The sequence below is a fragment of the Brachycentrus maculatus genome, unplaced genomic scaffold, assembly GCF_059751285.1.
Source record: "Brachycentrus maculatus isolate JH-2025_06_01 unplaced genomic scaffold, ASM5975128v1 h1tg000199l, whole genome shotgun sequence".
NCBI classification, from domain to species: Eukaryota; Metazoa; Arthropoda; class Insecta; order Trichoptera; family Brachycentridae; genus Brachycentrus; species Brachycentrus maculatus.
The window spans coordinates 3,767,389-3,785,026 of record NW_028280950.1 but is presented as its reverse complement, the minus strand read 5'-3'; the positions used below and the strand labels follow the sequence as shown (position 1 = coordinate 3,785,026).

The 17,638-nt window shown below is 32.0% G+C and overlaps 2 protein-coding genes across 2 annotated transcripts; one reads left to right on the top strand and one right to left on the bottom strand.

The window, feature by feature from the left end:
* Window positions 1-137: 137 nt before the first annotated feature.
* Rrp42 (exosome complex component Rrp42) lies at window positions 138-4,191 on the bottom strand. Its single transcript, XM_088263520.1, has 6 exons — window positions 3,744-4,191; window positions 3,461-3,657; window positions 1,984-2,149; window positions 1,287-1,466; window positions 697-911; window positions 138-294 (listed from the first exon to the last, which is right to left on the bottom strand). Exons 1-6 carry the CDS (start codon window positions 3,795-3,797, stop codon window positions 195-197), a joined length of 912 nt encoding a protein of 303 aa, XP_088119646.1. The 5' UTR covers window positions 3,798-4,191; the 3' UTR covers window positions 138-194.
* Window positions 4,192-5,179: 988 nt separating this feature from the next.
* bumpel (solute carrier family 5 member brother of rumpel) lies at window positions 5,180-15,525 on the top strand. Its single transcript, XM_088263517.1, has 14 exons — window positions 5,180-5,507; window positions 5,847-6,006; window positions 6,911-6,976; window positions 7,078-7,129; window positions 8,025-8,092; window positions 8,421-8,575; window positions 10,184-10,324; window positions 11,925-12,033; window positions 12,139-12,248; window positions 12,339-12,481; window positions 12,576-12,703; window positions 12,872-13,041; window positions 14,142-14,367; window positions 15,391-15,525. Exons 1-14 carry the CDS (start codon window positions 5,302-5,304, stop codon window positions 15,445-15,447), a joined length of 1,791 nt encoding a protein of 596 aa, XP_088119643.1. The 5' UTR covers window positions 5,180-5,301; the 3' UTR covers window positions 15,448-15,525.
* The last annotated feature ends 2,113 nt before the right edge of the window (window positions 15,526-17,638 follow it).

Sequence of the window (17,638 nt, the reverse complement as noted above, 5' to 3'; positions counted from 1 at the left end):
TCTCTCCAATAAAATTAATTATTTTTCATTTTATTTTATAATACTATGATTTAACTAACAAAAATAGCTGACTAAGTATTGCACCCACAGCTTAATCCAACAGTGATAAATTTAATTAATATTATAAACACAATCCATACTTAAAATATGCTTTATTATTTTTTAAATGAAGGTAAATAAAATTATTTTTTAAATTACTTCAAGAAACCATAGGGCCCTTTCTTTGTATCACTTGTACTTTCTTCTTGATATAAAGATTTGCTTAGTGCTTGATCAAGGGTGATTCCAGCTGACCTATGGACAATATATTTTTGAATTAATTTGAATTCAAATAAAATTCATAGATTTAATAGTTTCTTCATCTTCTTCAAACCCTTATCCGCATCTCAGTGGTGCATAGAGCACTGCATCATATAAACGCAGTGTCATCTTGATTGTTAACAAATTAAGGAAAGGTGATCAGCCTTCCGCTTCACAGGGTTATATTGAATAAATATTAGAGTGCAAAAATCACTATTTGACCCCCCCCCCCTAGGAATCAAACCCAGGACCTCCAGAATGGTAGCCAAGCGTGCTGACCATTACACTGAGGAGGCAGGCAATTTAATAGTTCAATAAATAAAATGTTTTCTATAAAGCATTGTATTATTTTACCCAAAAGAAAATAATAAGAAGTTAATATGTGGTAGCACATACCATCCTTCCTTTAATTCTCGCATTAACGAAGAAGAATGTAGCGAGCCCCCTCCGTGAGTCATGATGGTTGTAATCTTCCCACCGCAGGCATCTGAATCTCCTTTATAGAACTTGGGGTTGCCTGTTATTCCCACCACAAGAGAAATGGGGCTACATTTCTCCTCTTCTGCACTGGGATCGACAACACAATTTTTACCAATCCGACATAGTGTGACCTGCGGACAATAATTTCAATTGACAAGATTCTCATCTTCAAATATATATTTTTTTAAACCCTCATCTGCACCCAATGGTGCAAAGTGCGCTGCATCATATAAATGCAGTGTTATTTTGATCGTTAACACATGAAGGAAATGTGATCAGCCCTCCGCTTCAGTTCCCAGTCCAGGGTAATATTGAATAAATATTAGACTGAAAAATCACTTATATTTATTTGACCCCCCTATCACTGGGAATTTAACCAGGGACCTCCAGTACAGTAGACAAGCGTGCTAACCATTACGCTATGGAGGCGGACAATTCCCAGAATAATTGTGTATATTCATAGTCCTGTTCATATTTGTGAAAATCGTAATAAAAAAATGTCTTACAAGTAAAGGGGCTGTTCCGACATTTAACCTTGCAGAGCTGTATAGGTCATCAGATAATTTGAGGTCAATGGATCCGCCATCGATGACAGCGGCTTCTACGCAGGGTATTCTGGTGTTAAACAAAGCAGCTTTTACAGCTAATGATACTGCATCATATAAATTTCCACCACATTCTAAAATCTGAAATCCAAGCATAGGAAAAAAGTAAGTAAATAACAAATAATATGTTACGATTCCTTTTTATATTAGATGTAAAATATCAGTTAATATGTTATTATAATATTAAAAAAATTAAAAAATTAAAAAATAATTAAAAATGTATAAGGAGGGTCAAATTTATAATACTTTTTATTATTGTTGCAGTAAAACAGAAATAAAACAAAAGCAATAAGTACCATACTGCAAGCAGACAAACTTTCATTAAAACATAGAAATTTTAATTTAACTTCCGCTTGGTAAATACTGCTACTTCTTAAAATATATTGTGACACGTGATATAATATGTTTCACATCATTTTCGTGAACACATACTGTGTATGTGAAGCTTAATCTAAATATTAAATTGCTCCAGATTCTTAAATCATATAGAAAATCGAAACACCTCATCTATTACTCTTTGAATGCCATTTAAAAAAAATAATATTCCAAAACTGTCAATTTCCAATTACAAGTTTGTTTTAGGACACATTTTACTTACCAAAACATCAACGTACAACTTCCAGCATTGTTTTTCAGGTAGAATACACAATTGTTTCAAGTCGAAGGCTTGTGGTGATTCATATGCTCGTAGCAGGCAATTAGATATCGATGTTCCCAATTGTTCTCCTCCTCTGCCTTCGAACTCAGGAGTTGCATTAGCTGAACTATAATCCAATAATAAAAATCAACCGTTGAATAAGATAATTTTTTTAAAGTAAATGCTTAGCATATGTAGATGAACATATTGCAGCAAAAGAGATGTAGCTTTAACCTTTCCGGGACGTAAATGAACATCAGTGTGAATCTTCCTCAAAGGAGTATCGACGTTAATAAACGTCGAAGTCTGTCCATCAATTGGTATAATGTAACTTATATAGTAATGAAATCTGTGGATATTTTATGTAATTTTGTGTTAATTTGAAAATATTTCGAAGTGGTGTTTTTTTATTTTTTATTATTTTATCGTAAATTCTATTTTCATAATACAATTTTTTGACATCTCATCAAAGATGAAGAAGAATATGGAAGTCTGGGCATTTACGGGGCTGACGACCGTCATAGGCTGGTTTAAGTGATCACTTTACACACGTGTAACATTCACCAATTCTACCCATTATTGACAACCACACTACTCAAATTCTTGGAAGCAATACATAGATTATGTGAAAAACATTCATGTAAAAAGAATCCACTCCCCAGAGAAAGTCGGACATCAATTATTGTACTCCCGGAAAGGTTAAAATTGTGAATGTTGGGAAATCAGCAAAAAGTGTTTATGAAGATGGAGTATAAAGCTTGAACTAATGGGACTCAAGTCTTGAATTGTTCGGGCTAAAAAATGACATTATCAAATATAAATCAATTTCTAAAATTACAGAAATATTTACATTTAGTGAGCTTGTGCACTACACAGAATTTTACCGCTCGGCAGTCGGGTTTTGAAAAATAAAAGTGACTACAACAGTTTGGCATGATCGAATTTACGCACAACGTGTTCACGCACCGATCAAGTGCACCGATCCGAAGAAAGATGGACAAAAGCACAAGCCAATCCAAGCCAATCATCGTTTTATCACGCTAACTGAAGTGCCGGACGGTAAAATTCCGTGTAGTGCACAAACGCCCTTAGGACGATTGTCCACTACCCGGAATTGATTCCGGCAGTCCGATTTTGAAAAATGAAAGCGACTACGGCAGTTTAGCGTGATCGAATATACGTGCAACGTGTTCACGCACCCATCTAGAGCACCAATCCGAAAAAATATGGACAAAAGCACATGCCAATCCAAACCAATCGTCATTTTAAAACGCTAACTGATGTGCCGGACGGTAACATTCCGTGTAATTCCGTGTAGTGGACAAACGCTCTATTTTACAGTATTGTCAATTGCCAATATCTTCCATTCAACAAAAAAACAGACTACCGAAAATGGTTATCGTGGTCACTAAAGTACATGGAAAAAAAGGAGAATTACCAATCAACAAAAAACTCTATTTTCCCCTGATCTCGCTTGTCTAGGCTAGGAACATCAATTTCAGCTTTAACGCCTACTAGGATATCTGTATTAGCTAGTCGCAATCTTGCTGATCCACTTGCACAATTTACCACTTCGGTTTCCAGTTCCATTGGTCTATAATCAATCCTAGCTCGTCCGTCGGAACGATAATCATCCTGGAAAATTAAGGTTATGGATACTATAAACATTGTGATAAAGTATTTATTTTGAATTGACATCATCGTTAGAAGAAAGTTAGTACCTGCACTCCGTGTATTATAAACATCTTTTCTGCATCACTCAAAAGTAAACTCATTTTAGAATGTTTTATTTTATTACAATACCGCCAAATAGGCCCGCTCGCGGAACGAAGTAAAAACAAAACCACAGACAAAACAATCGCACATGTCAAATGTCATGTATCAATATAGCCAGCTTGGTCGGCTCATTGGACCGGTTCACAGAGTGATTCGCTGGAACCGGTTCGATATTTGGCAATGCTTGATATAAGCAACCCTCTTCCTCGATAACGAAATCAGAAATCATTAGGTAATAGCACGTGGTTATTTTGCAATAATTCATTATCTTTCATTTCTCCATTTTATTTTTGAACTTCTAAGCCAAATAAAACCTTAACATGGTTTTAAAATCCGGATCCAAAATGAAAACTTGAAATCATTTCAGATTCAAATCTTAATGTGCAGATGTGCATCACTCATAACCATAGATATTGACAGTTATGAAAGATTGGACTGTGTTCTGAATTATCATTTGAGGCAGTACGATCGTTCGTACGTTCTTTCTAAAAAGATTGAGAACGAGACTCGCGAAAAAAATCAATTTTGTTTCATAGTAGCATCAATTTTGATAACATACAGATTAAATTAATGTTTTATAAACGTGAAATTATAATAACAACACGATAAAAGGTAGTTAAATATAAACTTTATTTCTCAAACTTTAAAATAAAAACGCTTTAAAAAAACTCGGTAATGGTCATTTACTTGAAGTCGAAAATATTGAATAATAGAATTGGTTTTCTTTAGTCTTTGTCACCCTTCACATGTTATTTATAAATCACCCAATAAATAGAAAGTATTGTTTAGTAATATATGCATTGTTAAGCTTTACGGATTTTTTATGTGATTTTAACTCACTCGCTTTACTCTTGTTCTCAGAAAGGAAAATGAAACTCCAAAAAATATATATATTGATTTCTCAAATCATTTAAAGGTATCGATTTTCTAAAAGGTTTTTTCTATATTCCTGCTCAAGCTTTTGAGCTTTGCCGCAAGTAAGAGGAAAAACATATGGAAAAAGGTCACGAAAAACACAATACAACGCAAACACCATTTCTAAAATAAAGATTTAAATTTATCTAAATGTGCAAAAAAAAAGTTAAAGAAATATTATACCAGACACTACAGCTTCGCAGATAGGCGTCTATTCAATTATGCCATCCAATACCGATATAATATTTTAGACTTTACCTTTACCTTTACCTAAACAATACCTACATATACTAGGTTTTTATGCATAACTAGTACTTGATGTATGATAAAGGTCAAATTTACCAAGCGTCATATAATATGTCTGAATCGCTGTACATTGTTCAAACAAGGTGAGCAAATAGAGTCGCAATTATGGGAGCAATTTATTAATAAAAGAGTTTGGGACGTTATTAGCCAAGGGCCCCTTATATCACAATGCATTTTGTCACAGCTACATCTGTTACAGCTACATCTGTATAGTAAGGAAAGAGCTAGAGTTATTAATCAAATTAAGTTTCAATAAAGAATTATATATTGTTATTAATAAAAATGGAAAGCTCAGAAGTGCACGAGTTGAGTAAACAGCTACAGCGATTTGGCTGGGCGGATTATATAGTTTTTGTGTTAATGTTAGCTCTCAGTGCATTTGTTGGCGTTTATTGGGGATTTTTCAAGAAACAGGTGTCAGAACAGGATTATTTGATGGGAGGGAGAAATATGAAAGTGTTTCCGGTATCTATGTCTCTCGTTGCCAGGTATGTTAAAAACTTATTTCAACACTTTCCATGTATCCTTTACCATATAATATACATAATACTATAATACTCCAGAGTAAACGGTTAATTGTAACTCATCTAATTTAAAGTTTATTCTTTCATAGATTTAAAGGTTGTTTTAAAATACCTCATACGAAATAATTATTAGCAATATCTTCTTAATTTTTAAACTTATTATGAAATCTCAAACAAAATCGTCGGGAAGTGTTTCTCACATCACAAATGCACCGATTTTTCTCATCAATATTTTTTTAAATTTTCTATATATCTGAATACTACGAATTACACAAATAACGATAATGCGAAATTGATTTACAGCTTTATATCTGGAATAACGTTACTAGGAGCGCCCACAGAAATCTACATGTACGGAACACAATATATTTTTATTGCTGGAGGAATTATTGCGATGTCCTTTGTAATGGCTAATGTTTATTTACCCGTTTTCCACGACATGAAAATAATATCAAACTATGAGGTAATTTTAAAAAAATCTCCAACTGATGAATCTATAGCAACGATCAGCATGACTAATTTAGTTTATAAAGCAATTAAATATTAATTAATTAAAATTTCCCAGCAATTTAATAAGCATGTATCTACAATATTTTCTCGAATAAACTTTTACATTCGTTTTTTAGTCAAGTTTAGCGTAGTAAAAATATTGCTGAAGATTTAGGTTCTTGAGAATACGATAGGAACAGAAATTAAAAATTTGAATAAAAAAGTTTTATCTTTGTTGTGAAAATTGACAATTTAGTATATATTCCGAATCACATATTCAGGAAAGAAAATGAGAGAAAAAACGATGTTGGTACTTGCACTTACTTTTACTTACAAAAACTATAGCATTACTTTGCCAAATAAATACAGATTTAGATTAAGTTCTGCATTTCCCAAATTTTTTATTTTATTTTCAAGTTAGCTCATAGCGTCATATATATTAACATCTTATTGCCATAAACATAACATTTCTCAACAATAAAAATAAATCTAATAAAATCAACCACATTTGACTAATCTTTTCAAATTCGAATCAGTAGGATTTAGTAGGAAGTGAATTATCACTCGTAAACGAGTGGAGGCTTAGTGAAAAAATAATACTAAAGATAGAAAATAAAAACCTATCACTGTAACCAATTAGGAATGACTCTTATGTATTTGAAGATAACTTGAAGATAATAATTATTGTACAATGAAAAAGATTTCAACACCTATGAAGGACTTTTTTTGCTACTACTTCAGACACAAAAATACCTAGTTCCCGTTGTGCAATATCCTACCATATATATCATTGTTTACTTGGTTTAAAAATACGTATTATTTGAATGTAGACTATATTTAGTTATGAAATAAAACAAATTTAATTAAATAATTTACAGTATCTGGAGAAAAGATTCGACAGAAGCGTGCGACTATTTGGTTCGGCACTTTTCACAATAGCTCTGGTAACTTTTAACATTGATACTTTGTTACATACAATTTGATAAAATATCGCATGTGGTTATTTTAAAGACTTTGTTTTTAAACGATTTATTTTCAATTTTAGATAGCCTGGTTACCTATCGTCATATACGTACCAGCCCTCGCTTTTAATCAAGGTATAATAAGTATAGAATATATCAATTAAAAAACCAGTTATTATTCATTTACATAATAAATATTTAAACAATATATCGCTCACTCCTTTCAAGAACGTCATAAATAAAAAATCGTAAATTTTCAGTTGTGCATGTTTTCGGAATGCCCAGAAAATGAACTATATCCCAGCAAAAGCGGCATATTTTTAACTTAATATTTACCCGCAACAGGGCAGAAAGTGTTGTTTTTGCATTTTGAAGAAATGGTATTGTTTGATTATTTTTTTTAAATATATTAAATATTTTTCAAATGGAGAAAAAAACTTCAAGTTTTACCTAAAAAGATCTGTTGCACAGTAAAAAGTTCAATAAGTGGCTTGATATTTATTTTTAATACAATGTATTTTATTTTTAAACTTTAAAAACGATCTCCTGAAAAATCGAGTTTTTTTATTTATGACGTTCTTGAAAGGAGTGAGCGATATGTGTACTTTAATTTTATTAATTTTACCAATTGGCGATAATATACCTTTTCTATCCATGGATTGGTAAAATGTCCAAGTGTTACTATTATGTTTTTGTGAAAAAATTATCGTTTATAAATTCAGAAAAAGAACCTTTTATTTGGTGATTTTTCAGTTTTTGAGTTATTTGTTTGTTTGTTATTATTTTTTTTTCCTTTTCTGTTTTACATGTCTTTTGGGTTGTGATAGTTTAAGAGTAGACATCCGATTTGTTTGAAATTTCGAGATTTGCGTTTTAATGATCTGAGATGATTTCACAACTTATATAAATTTAAAGCCCCACTTTTAAGAATCAAAGTAAATTATTTAATTATTCTCTGAAATTACAGTTACGTTAAATTTTTTTCAATGTGTTAAAAAACGTGTTTTTTATGTTTATTTATATTTTTCAGTAACCGGAGTTAACGTGCACATCATAACGCCAATCGTCTGTTTAGTTTGTGTTTTTTATACATCTGTTGTAAGTATGATCCTAGGTTTTATGTAAAAACCAATATTTAATGAAATATTATAACATTTGGGGATTGTTTTATATAACATTAGCAAAACGATCTCCGTTTTTTTTAATTAACCCATATTCAATTAAAACATAATCATGAGCTTTCCTTAATAGAAAATATTTCCATCCCTATGAAATAAAACCTCACTATCCTTGAAGTGGTATATGTTAAGAGGTTATTTAATTTCATAAATAGACTTAATAAGCAAACCGAAACATAATATATTTTTTTGCAAAGTACTTACTCTTAATTATATCAGGATGTTACTCCATCTTGCAATGTTTTTAGGGTGGATTGCAAGCCGTAGTATGGACCGATGTTATACAGATTCTCGTGATGTTTGGAGCCATGATCCTTGTAGCCATCAAAGGCACACTTGATGTTGGTGGATTTGAAGTTGTCTGGAACAGGAATTGGAACAGTGGCCGAATAGAATCACCCAAGTAATGAATAATTTACCTGAACAATAATAATGTAGAATTTATGGTTATGTGTTCATTAGTTTATAATATATTTAAGCTGTTCAGGATTTTTTCTTCTGGGATATTATTAGGATAAATTTACAAAAGTACTTCGTAATGCAACAAGTCACATACGGGTATACAATTTCAACATAAAAATTATTTATATAATATTATAAGAAATGCATGTCGACTAAACTATACGTGGCTATGTCGAATAAGTCTTTTAGTCCAAATATTACATGAAGAAAATAGTGAAAAATTAAATGTTTATGAAGAAAAACACATATTTGGTTAATTAATTAGAATCGAACCAGAGACTTTGTGCTCAATCACAAGTATTGAACATGAATAATAACTAACTACCAACTAACCATCACGCCGTTCCTCCGCAAGGGTAGCTAGAGAGAATAGAACGCCACACCACTCTGTCTTTGCAAACATTCTTCGCCTCTTCCACGTCCATGCATCTCATCATACATACCTGCCGATTATTTCGACTCCTAACCTGACCGCTTTCGAGTATTTGACATACCTGATCATGCCAAGTTTATCTTATGAGGCGAATGTAGATGGAAAAAGGAGCAGAGAACATAAATAATAAATGTAATAAATTATAAAATTGCTGAATTACAGTTAAGAATATAAATGAAATTACACAACGAATTATTGTAATCGTGAATAAAAATGCAATTTTTAAGTATTCATATAATAATAATAATATCCTTTATTTGATATTCTAGACCAGTGGTTTTTAACGTTTTACGTGAGCCACACCCATTTGAATCTGAAAATAGGTCATTGCACCTCATTGAAAAATGTGTTTCGATTTTTTAGTTTGGAAAAATACGTATTTTAGAATTTATTGACTAGAATTTAAACGAATGAAATAGAAGAAAGATAAATATTGAGGACAAAGACCGGATAAAAGCACCCAAGTGGACAATTTGCGACTAAATGTCGACTTCCTCTGTGTCCGTTAAGTGCTAATTTTATTAATGCTTCTTGCCCATGGACACAATGCTCTCCCTAACAACAATGTTGTAATGTGAATACTGCCGTTTATTTAATATGAATAAATAATTTGTTTTTACTGATATCAGTTATAGCAAATACAAACCCATCAGCGAAACCCTAACGTATGAAAGTCAAGCATGGATTTGGCAAAAGAAGGATGAAATTAGACTAAATGCAGTCGAAATGCGATCTCTTAGACGAATGTGCGGCAAATGAAATTAAGAAAGGTGTGTTGAGATAGTTTGACCATGTGGAAAGAATGAGTGAGGAAACAACAGTAAAATAAAATTTTGATGCGAATGTCGTTGGAAATAGGAGCAAAGGAAGACCAAGAAGAAAACTTGGCATGATCAAATATTAATTACTTGAATGTGGTCAGGAAAGAAGTCGGAAAATCGGCGTATTTGTATGAGGAGGTGCATGAATGTGGAAGAGACTTCTTTTCTCTCTGTCTACCCCAGCGGAAAACGGCGTGATGGTTAGTTAGATTTTTTTTTGTTAGTACCTACATATGAATGTGTATCATTAGACAATATTTGTATGACGATAATCTCATAATTTTTCTTATTTTAGCTTTGATTTGAATCCCCTAACTCGTCACACCGTCTGGGGGCTAGTGGTAGGAGGGATGGTGTACTGGATCCAAGCCAACGCGGTCAATCAGACCATGATGCAGAGGTATTTGGCGCTGCCCACTCTCAAATCTGCTAAAAGGTGATGATATTTTTAATGTTTCCAATTTTTTATTCCCAAATTATGGATTTGCTCCACTTAAGAATTATTTATAATGAAGATCCGTTTTTATTGATATCTCAACACAGATGATGAAGATTTTAAAAGTTTGGACATTTACACGAGAAGGTTTCTGCTAATAAATAAAATAAAAACTTTTCTTGAATGTTTTTCGCAGATACTTTGTGGCACATTTTATAAACTTTATAAAATGAAACAACTTTGTTCTAACCACTTTTTTTATTATTAGTACACTTACTGTACTAAGTGTAGGTACTAATAATAAAAAAGTGATTAAAACAAAGTTGTAAATGTTTTGAATATTGAAAGCATTAACTTTGTGGATCATCTTGATATATTATTTCGAGAAATAAAAATACTTTGTGTTCTGATCCACTCACATTTTTATTTAACCAACTAGTTTCGGCAACAACCTGTTGCCCTCTTCAGAGTTACATTTATTACTCGAAATAATATACAAAGTTGTAAAATTTTACAAAGTTTTTAAAATAAAAACTTACTCATTTCAACTGTAGATGTCGCTGACTAAGCAAGTATAGTAGATGTTTTCTATTAAAGCATAATATAACTTCCAAAGTTTAAGTAGTGTGGTCATGTGGTAATCATGTGTAGAATGGTGATTGTTGCACAGTGTTTATACGAAAAATAATCACTTAGAGTGATCATTTAAACCAGCCAATGACAGTTCGTGAGTACTGTAAATATCTGTACTTCTATATTCTTCTTTATCTATATGGAGAGGTCGATAAAAAAACTCCAATAAGGTGATAAGCTATTTTTTATGCATAGAAACAACAAACGAATTTTCATTTGGATTTTTGGCAAACAACATATTTCAGCTTCGCTTGTTACATCAAAAATATATACATTATATTATCAATTTCTACAAAATCATATCTTAAGGCATTTTGTATATTTGTCAATTTTTGGATTCCATTTGAAATTCAACGGTTTATCAACATATGTAGTGTAGATAATTTTAACTTTCCTTCTATTGGGTTAAAATACAAACATTCTTCAAGATCGGTAAATTTTACTGTCTGACTGTACAAATCGATAACTGATTGAAAAATGATAAAGTCATTAAAATAAAAGCCTAGAAGTAAAGTTTAAATTATCCACACTACGTAGTAAATAAGTTATCTTTCGTTAATTGAGTGATGGAGTAAAGTAAATCCTATAATTTATATTTGAAGCACTTACTTTGTGATTTTTAATTTTATAATTAAAATGTTACTTTGTTTTAAAATCACTATAAATATTTTATTTTAATATAATTATAATGTTTACCGGTTAGCTTCGAAACCATAATATATAAATATTTTAATATGATATAGTAAAATATTTATGGCGATTTTAAAACAAAGTTACATATTAATTATAATTATTAAATAAATCCTTTTTAAATTTAAGTTTTAGTTAGTAAATACCACAATTTCTTTCAAAACGTATCGAAACACGTGTCTCAATATACCTATTTTAAGAAATAGTGGTATTCTGCTGGACGGCTGGACTTTTCTTTAATGCGGAAATTGTAAGAATCTGTTTTTTTATTCTACAGGGCAGTAGTAATATTTGTAGTAGGAATAATATCACTAGTGGGATTATGTGCATACTGCGGATTACTCATCTTCGCCAGATACCACGACTGTGATCCACTTTCCACGCAGGTAAGTATTCCTTAATTTTAGTGAAGCCAATCTCTCTGCCAAATCTTCAATGGAAGCATTTATGCAAATTCACACAGTCAAATATTATAGTGGGTAGTATTCTAGTTGGCGCGAGCAAAGGACCAACTTCTTCCCTTGCTTGTGATGGATGTCCTGGGAGAGATACCTGGACTTTCGGGGATTTTCGTGGCTGGCATTTTCAGTGCCGCCTTAAGGTAACTAGATTTTTTAACATGAACACTATATTATCTTACACTAAGTAAGACACTATATATTCACAATGTATTTCTTTTCTTTTATTTCAGTTCTCTGTCGACAAGTCTGAATTCAATGTCTGCCGTTGTTCTTGAAGATTTTTACAAACCGTTTTTTAAACATCCACTCTCTAATCGACAAGTCAACATTCTGATGAAGGCGGTCGTAGTTATTATGGGCGTTTTATGCCTTGGTAAATACAACCTAAACGTGTTAATTTTATTAAAGTTATGAATAATATTTGTATTATCGAAAGCATATTGAGATATTTTGCTTTGTTATTGTAGCTCTGGTGTTCGTGGTTGAGAAGCTCGGAACTGTACTTCAACTAACAATGACGTTTGAAGCTATCACTAATGGACCTCAGTTGGGCATATTTACAATGGGAGTGTTACTTCCATGGGTTAATGCAAAAGTTAGTACTTAGTTATGATCATCAACATTTTCATCTTCGTTATGGCTGGGACAAAATATATATGTTGGCTTCCTCGGCATAATTTTGACCAACCAAAAAGGTTTTAAAATCGCATTATGTGGAAATAGTAAAACAGTTATTTACTTGATTTGTGTTATTTTATTTCAGGGAGCTCTTTTGGGTGGATTATCTGGTTTAGGAGTAATGTCGTGGGTTTGTCTTAACGCACAATTTGCAATAGCCAGCGAAAGAATTAGTTTTTCTACAAAACCGATGACAACAGAAGGCTGTAGCTATAACTACACTATGAAAGAGACCCTAAACTTTCTCGAAGAAGAGTAAGTGATATATTTTGTGATGTAACAGAGTAATTGTAGTAAAATTGGCCGTAGGTTCTCTACATAATATTTATTTATTTAAAATATTTTTAAAATATAGATGTATGAAATAATATTAGTTTTCGAAATATTTGTTGCCCCATTGCAGTTTTCCTAAATATTTAGCACGTATATAATACTATGTAATGGCCAGAGGATAAAACAAATATTTTGACTAATTGAACGGTGGGCATCAAATCATATGACGAATTATTTGTATAAAACAAATGAGTAGTTATTGAGATAATCGGAAAAATCTGACACTAAAAGCCGCCATCTTTGTACCATGTTAATCATATTGCGGAAAACCATTTTCAAGGCGTTTTATCTGGATGTTTCAACATTGCTTTGTAAAGATGAGATTGAAATCAATCATGTCGTTACCCAACTGTGTTATTCAGATATTTTCATTTGACAAAAAATGCAAGACGTTCTCGAAGAATTGCATTTTTACAGAAAGTTGCATATGTGTGTGTAAATCAATAAAAGTAAGTTTTAAAATATATATATTTGGCAGTCACCCAGTGAAAGGATGTTTCTGCCAGTGTCAGGTATTATTTTTATTTATAAACAAAATAAAAGTAAAAAACAATTATAACAATTAATACTAAATTTCATAGTTTCAATGCGTTTAGCTTTATCATTTTGGAAATTATGACCGCAATTCTAGAATTAGGCTCAGAAAGAAGGGTGAATACTTGGGTGGGGAGTTGGATTCCTGTCTGTGTCAAGCTATTTAGAAAGTTTTTTTTTGTTTAAAAAAAAATATTATTGTTTTTATTATTTACCCATATATTTCAATTTTATACTTTTTCTGTGAGCCAAAGCAGCTGATTATTAGAAATAGGTATCAAATTGTGGTAGAGTGGGTTCGAACCGAGAAACTCTGACTTAAGAGTCCGCGACACTAACCACGGGACTACAACCCACCCGACGCAACTTGACAAAGTTCTCCTTCTCTGTTGTGAGTGGACACCGAAAGAACGTACGGTTTGCATCCCCTATATCATGTCCAAGAGTTAATTTTTGTACCAATTTGATTTTTCCGTTTTGTTTCTTAGAAGCGAGGTATTCTTCCTGTACCGGATTTCGTATATCTGGTATACTCTGGTGGGGGCCACAGTGACGATTGTGGTGGGGTTACTGACCAGCTGGGCGCTCGGCCCCCGGGACCCCCGGGACGTGGAGCCCTGCCTGTTGGCCCCCTTCCTGAGGAAGATCATCAAACCGAGACCCCTGTTGAGCGCTCAACCTGGTGAAAGAAAGCTGATCCATGCGTATGATAAGGTATCGTTCACACAAAATACTGGTATTTAGTCTGGCATCAATCGTACTGGCATGAAGTCAAATAACAATAGGAAATATAACATTTATGATAGTTAAGTATGTATATGATTAGAAATACAGGTGTTAGAAAACTTACCGCGCTATGATTGGAACTCCTATTTTTATGTTTCTTTTTTTGATAAATAGAGAAATCCTCCTCCGTGGTGTAATGGTTTAGTGTGTTTGGCTTCCATGCTAGAGGTCTCGGATTCGATTTATTCAAATAAATGTCACCCAAATAAAAAAATATCTAATATCACTTGGTAATGGTACTTGAAGCGAAGGACTTCTGCCATCATGTAATTAACAAACCATGCAACACTGCGTCGATGCGATGCAGTCCCCTATGCACAATTTTTCGTGAAAAGGAGTAAAAAGAAAAATTAGATTTAAAAAAATATATTTTTCAATTTATACAAATGTATATGCATAACATTTTTTTCTTAATTTCGTATTGCGAATATTAAATAAATATTTTTTGATAAATATTAAATTCATATATAAATTAAATTAAATATTATAAATTTCATCAATAAATGTAAATGAAAAAGTTAATCATATTATATTTTGACATCTCATCAAAGACGAAGAAGAATATGGAAGTCTGGGCATTTACGGGGCTGACGACCGTGGTAGGCTGCTTTAAGTGATCACTTTACACACGTGTAACATTCACCAATTCTACCCATTATTGACAACCACACTACTCAAATTCTTGGAAGTTCCATATATGTGAACCAATTTAAAATTGAAAATAACTCCTGTAATTGGAGATAATCCAGATTTTGTGAACAAGTATTTGGACACACTCAAAATGTTGTAAAAAGGTTAATCTATGATCTGAAAAAGTTCGAATAAAGTTGAAATAGCTTCTATAAATATGTATATTTTTATCAACATCTGAAACAAAGTATAATACATTTAATTAGTATGATATTTATTTAGGTATACTTTATATTATTGTTTTTTTTCCTTATTTTCCAGACACCGGATCCTTTGGAGTTGATTCTAGAAGAAATGCGACAACCGGTTCCAACATGATCATAGCTTTATGTTTTAAAATAAATATTTAAAATAATTTTAATCTGTACATTTAATTAAATGGTTTCTTCGTGTTAATTCTGTTTTATTCAGTATGCACCTTTTATACATTCCTTCCTTATCAATACATTCAAAGCTGGTTATAAGAGACCTGGACAAGAGAAAAACATCTTTAACTTAACTTAAAAACATATTTTATTTTTAGAAAAAATTGTGTAAGACAAAAAATAGTGATATTTTAAAATTACATACTTCTACATACCTACTAACACTATTACTATTGACATTATACATTCATCATAAGGAACGAAGGGACTGGAAGGAATATGTATTTGATTACGTATTTTTATCGATTGTTGCGCGGTATGATCGATAATCCTGAAATTATCCGGAGCATTGGTCTGTATATTGATATACATAGATTGTTTCACATTCCTATACACAGGACCAACCTGGCGAGAGTTGTACCTGTAGGAAGAGCTACCGCTATGTTGAACAATATATCATTGGATTTTGATCTGTTCCATGTGTCTGAAGGAGTCATCCGAAGCGGGATTCTTCTACACATTTAGCAATAGTATTCTTGCATATTTTAAATTTTAAGTTTGTAATGTGTATGTTAATTATAATTGTCAATATATTGAGTTGAATTAAATACGAATGTATTTCATCACAATTTTATATTCATCATAAAAATGTGTTTCACCATAATAAAGTAATAATAAATTTAACGTTAACCCCTGCAGGATACTGTACGTAAGATATAAATATACGTTAGTATATAAATCTGAATCTAACACTTAGGTATGAAGTCTACACTCTTGACAGTATATGGACCAGCAATATACATATGTTACATATGGGCAAGAAGCGCTCGACATTCGACATACCCGGCCTTGTTAAATAAGAAAATTACTACTGGTCATTCGTAACGAGGTCGAACTATTTTCGTCCGCACAGGAGACAGGACTAATTGAGGAAATTGCTCAAGTTTCAAAGGATATGCGGGACTCATTTTCCGAACGATACTTTGTACTTGTGTGTATTTTAGGATACAATTTGATGATCCATCATTAAGGTTTTCTGTGAATAACCACTGATATAGCGTTTTTTTTTTAAATAATAAAGTCTAGAATAGGTCATTTCCAGAATTTTCATTTTGTATAATTTTCACCAAACAAATGAGATAAAATAAAACATTCTAACGTAAATAAGATGCTCATAATTTCAATATTTTACCTAGTTTATCCACAATGGAAGAAGGTTAGAGAGCTGTATTGCGTAATACATAATGTTTCTTTGCCCAAATGTGGTACCTATATGTTTTGTTTCTGCGTTTTCATCTTGTGGTTCTGTGAGTATTTTCATGTCGTATGTTATTGGTGATTAATGTGTCATTTAACTGTGTGATATTATTTAAAAATACCTTTTTTAAGGAGTCATATGTTAAATAAAGATAGTATTAAGAGATATTGATTAAAAAATATTGATTTAGGTTAGATGTGAGCATAGTTAATTTTATAAATGAATATAAATCAATTCCTGAAAACAAAAAAAGATCTAGGATCTATAACAAGAAGAAGAAGAAGAGGAAGAAATTAAATAAATCCAAAAAGTTTATTTTGTTTTGTATGAAACACGAATTAATTTAAATTCATTAATAAGACATTAATTATTGAGACAGCCATCAAGAGCTACATTAACAGTAATGGGACAAATAATAATAGGCACGAACTTCCCTCATATCCCCAGCAGCAATAAAAACCTATTTTTTTAATGGTGTCAGAAATGAAGACTGTAAAGAGCGTGTCTACGAGATAGAATAAGGAATACTAGGATAAGAGAAATACATAAAATATGTGAGATCGAAGATCTCGTTAGGTGAGGAAGGAAACGAAAAAGACAGTGGTAGCGCATGTGAAGAGAATGGAACCACCCAGACCACCGGGCAGACCATCAAAGAAAAGGATGGATAGCTGGGAAACGACATCTCAGAGGTCTAATTCCTCTTATAAACAGGCCACAAGGCCTACACCAAGAAAAATAAGAAATATATTTTTTCCGACATCTAGATTTTATCCGCACCCAACTGGTCCAAATCTGGTCTAATGGTCTTTATAGGTCAATGATAAACGGACGCGTGTATCCCTATTGTATATTCATTTAGTCTTGTGTAAGGTCTAAGAGAAAT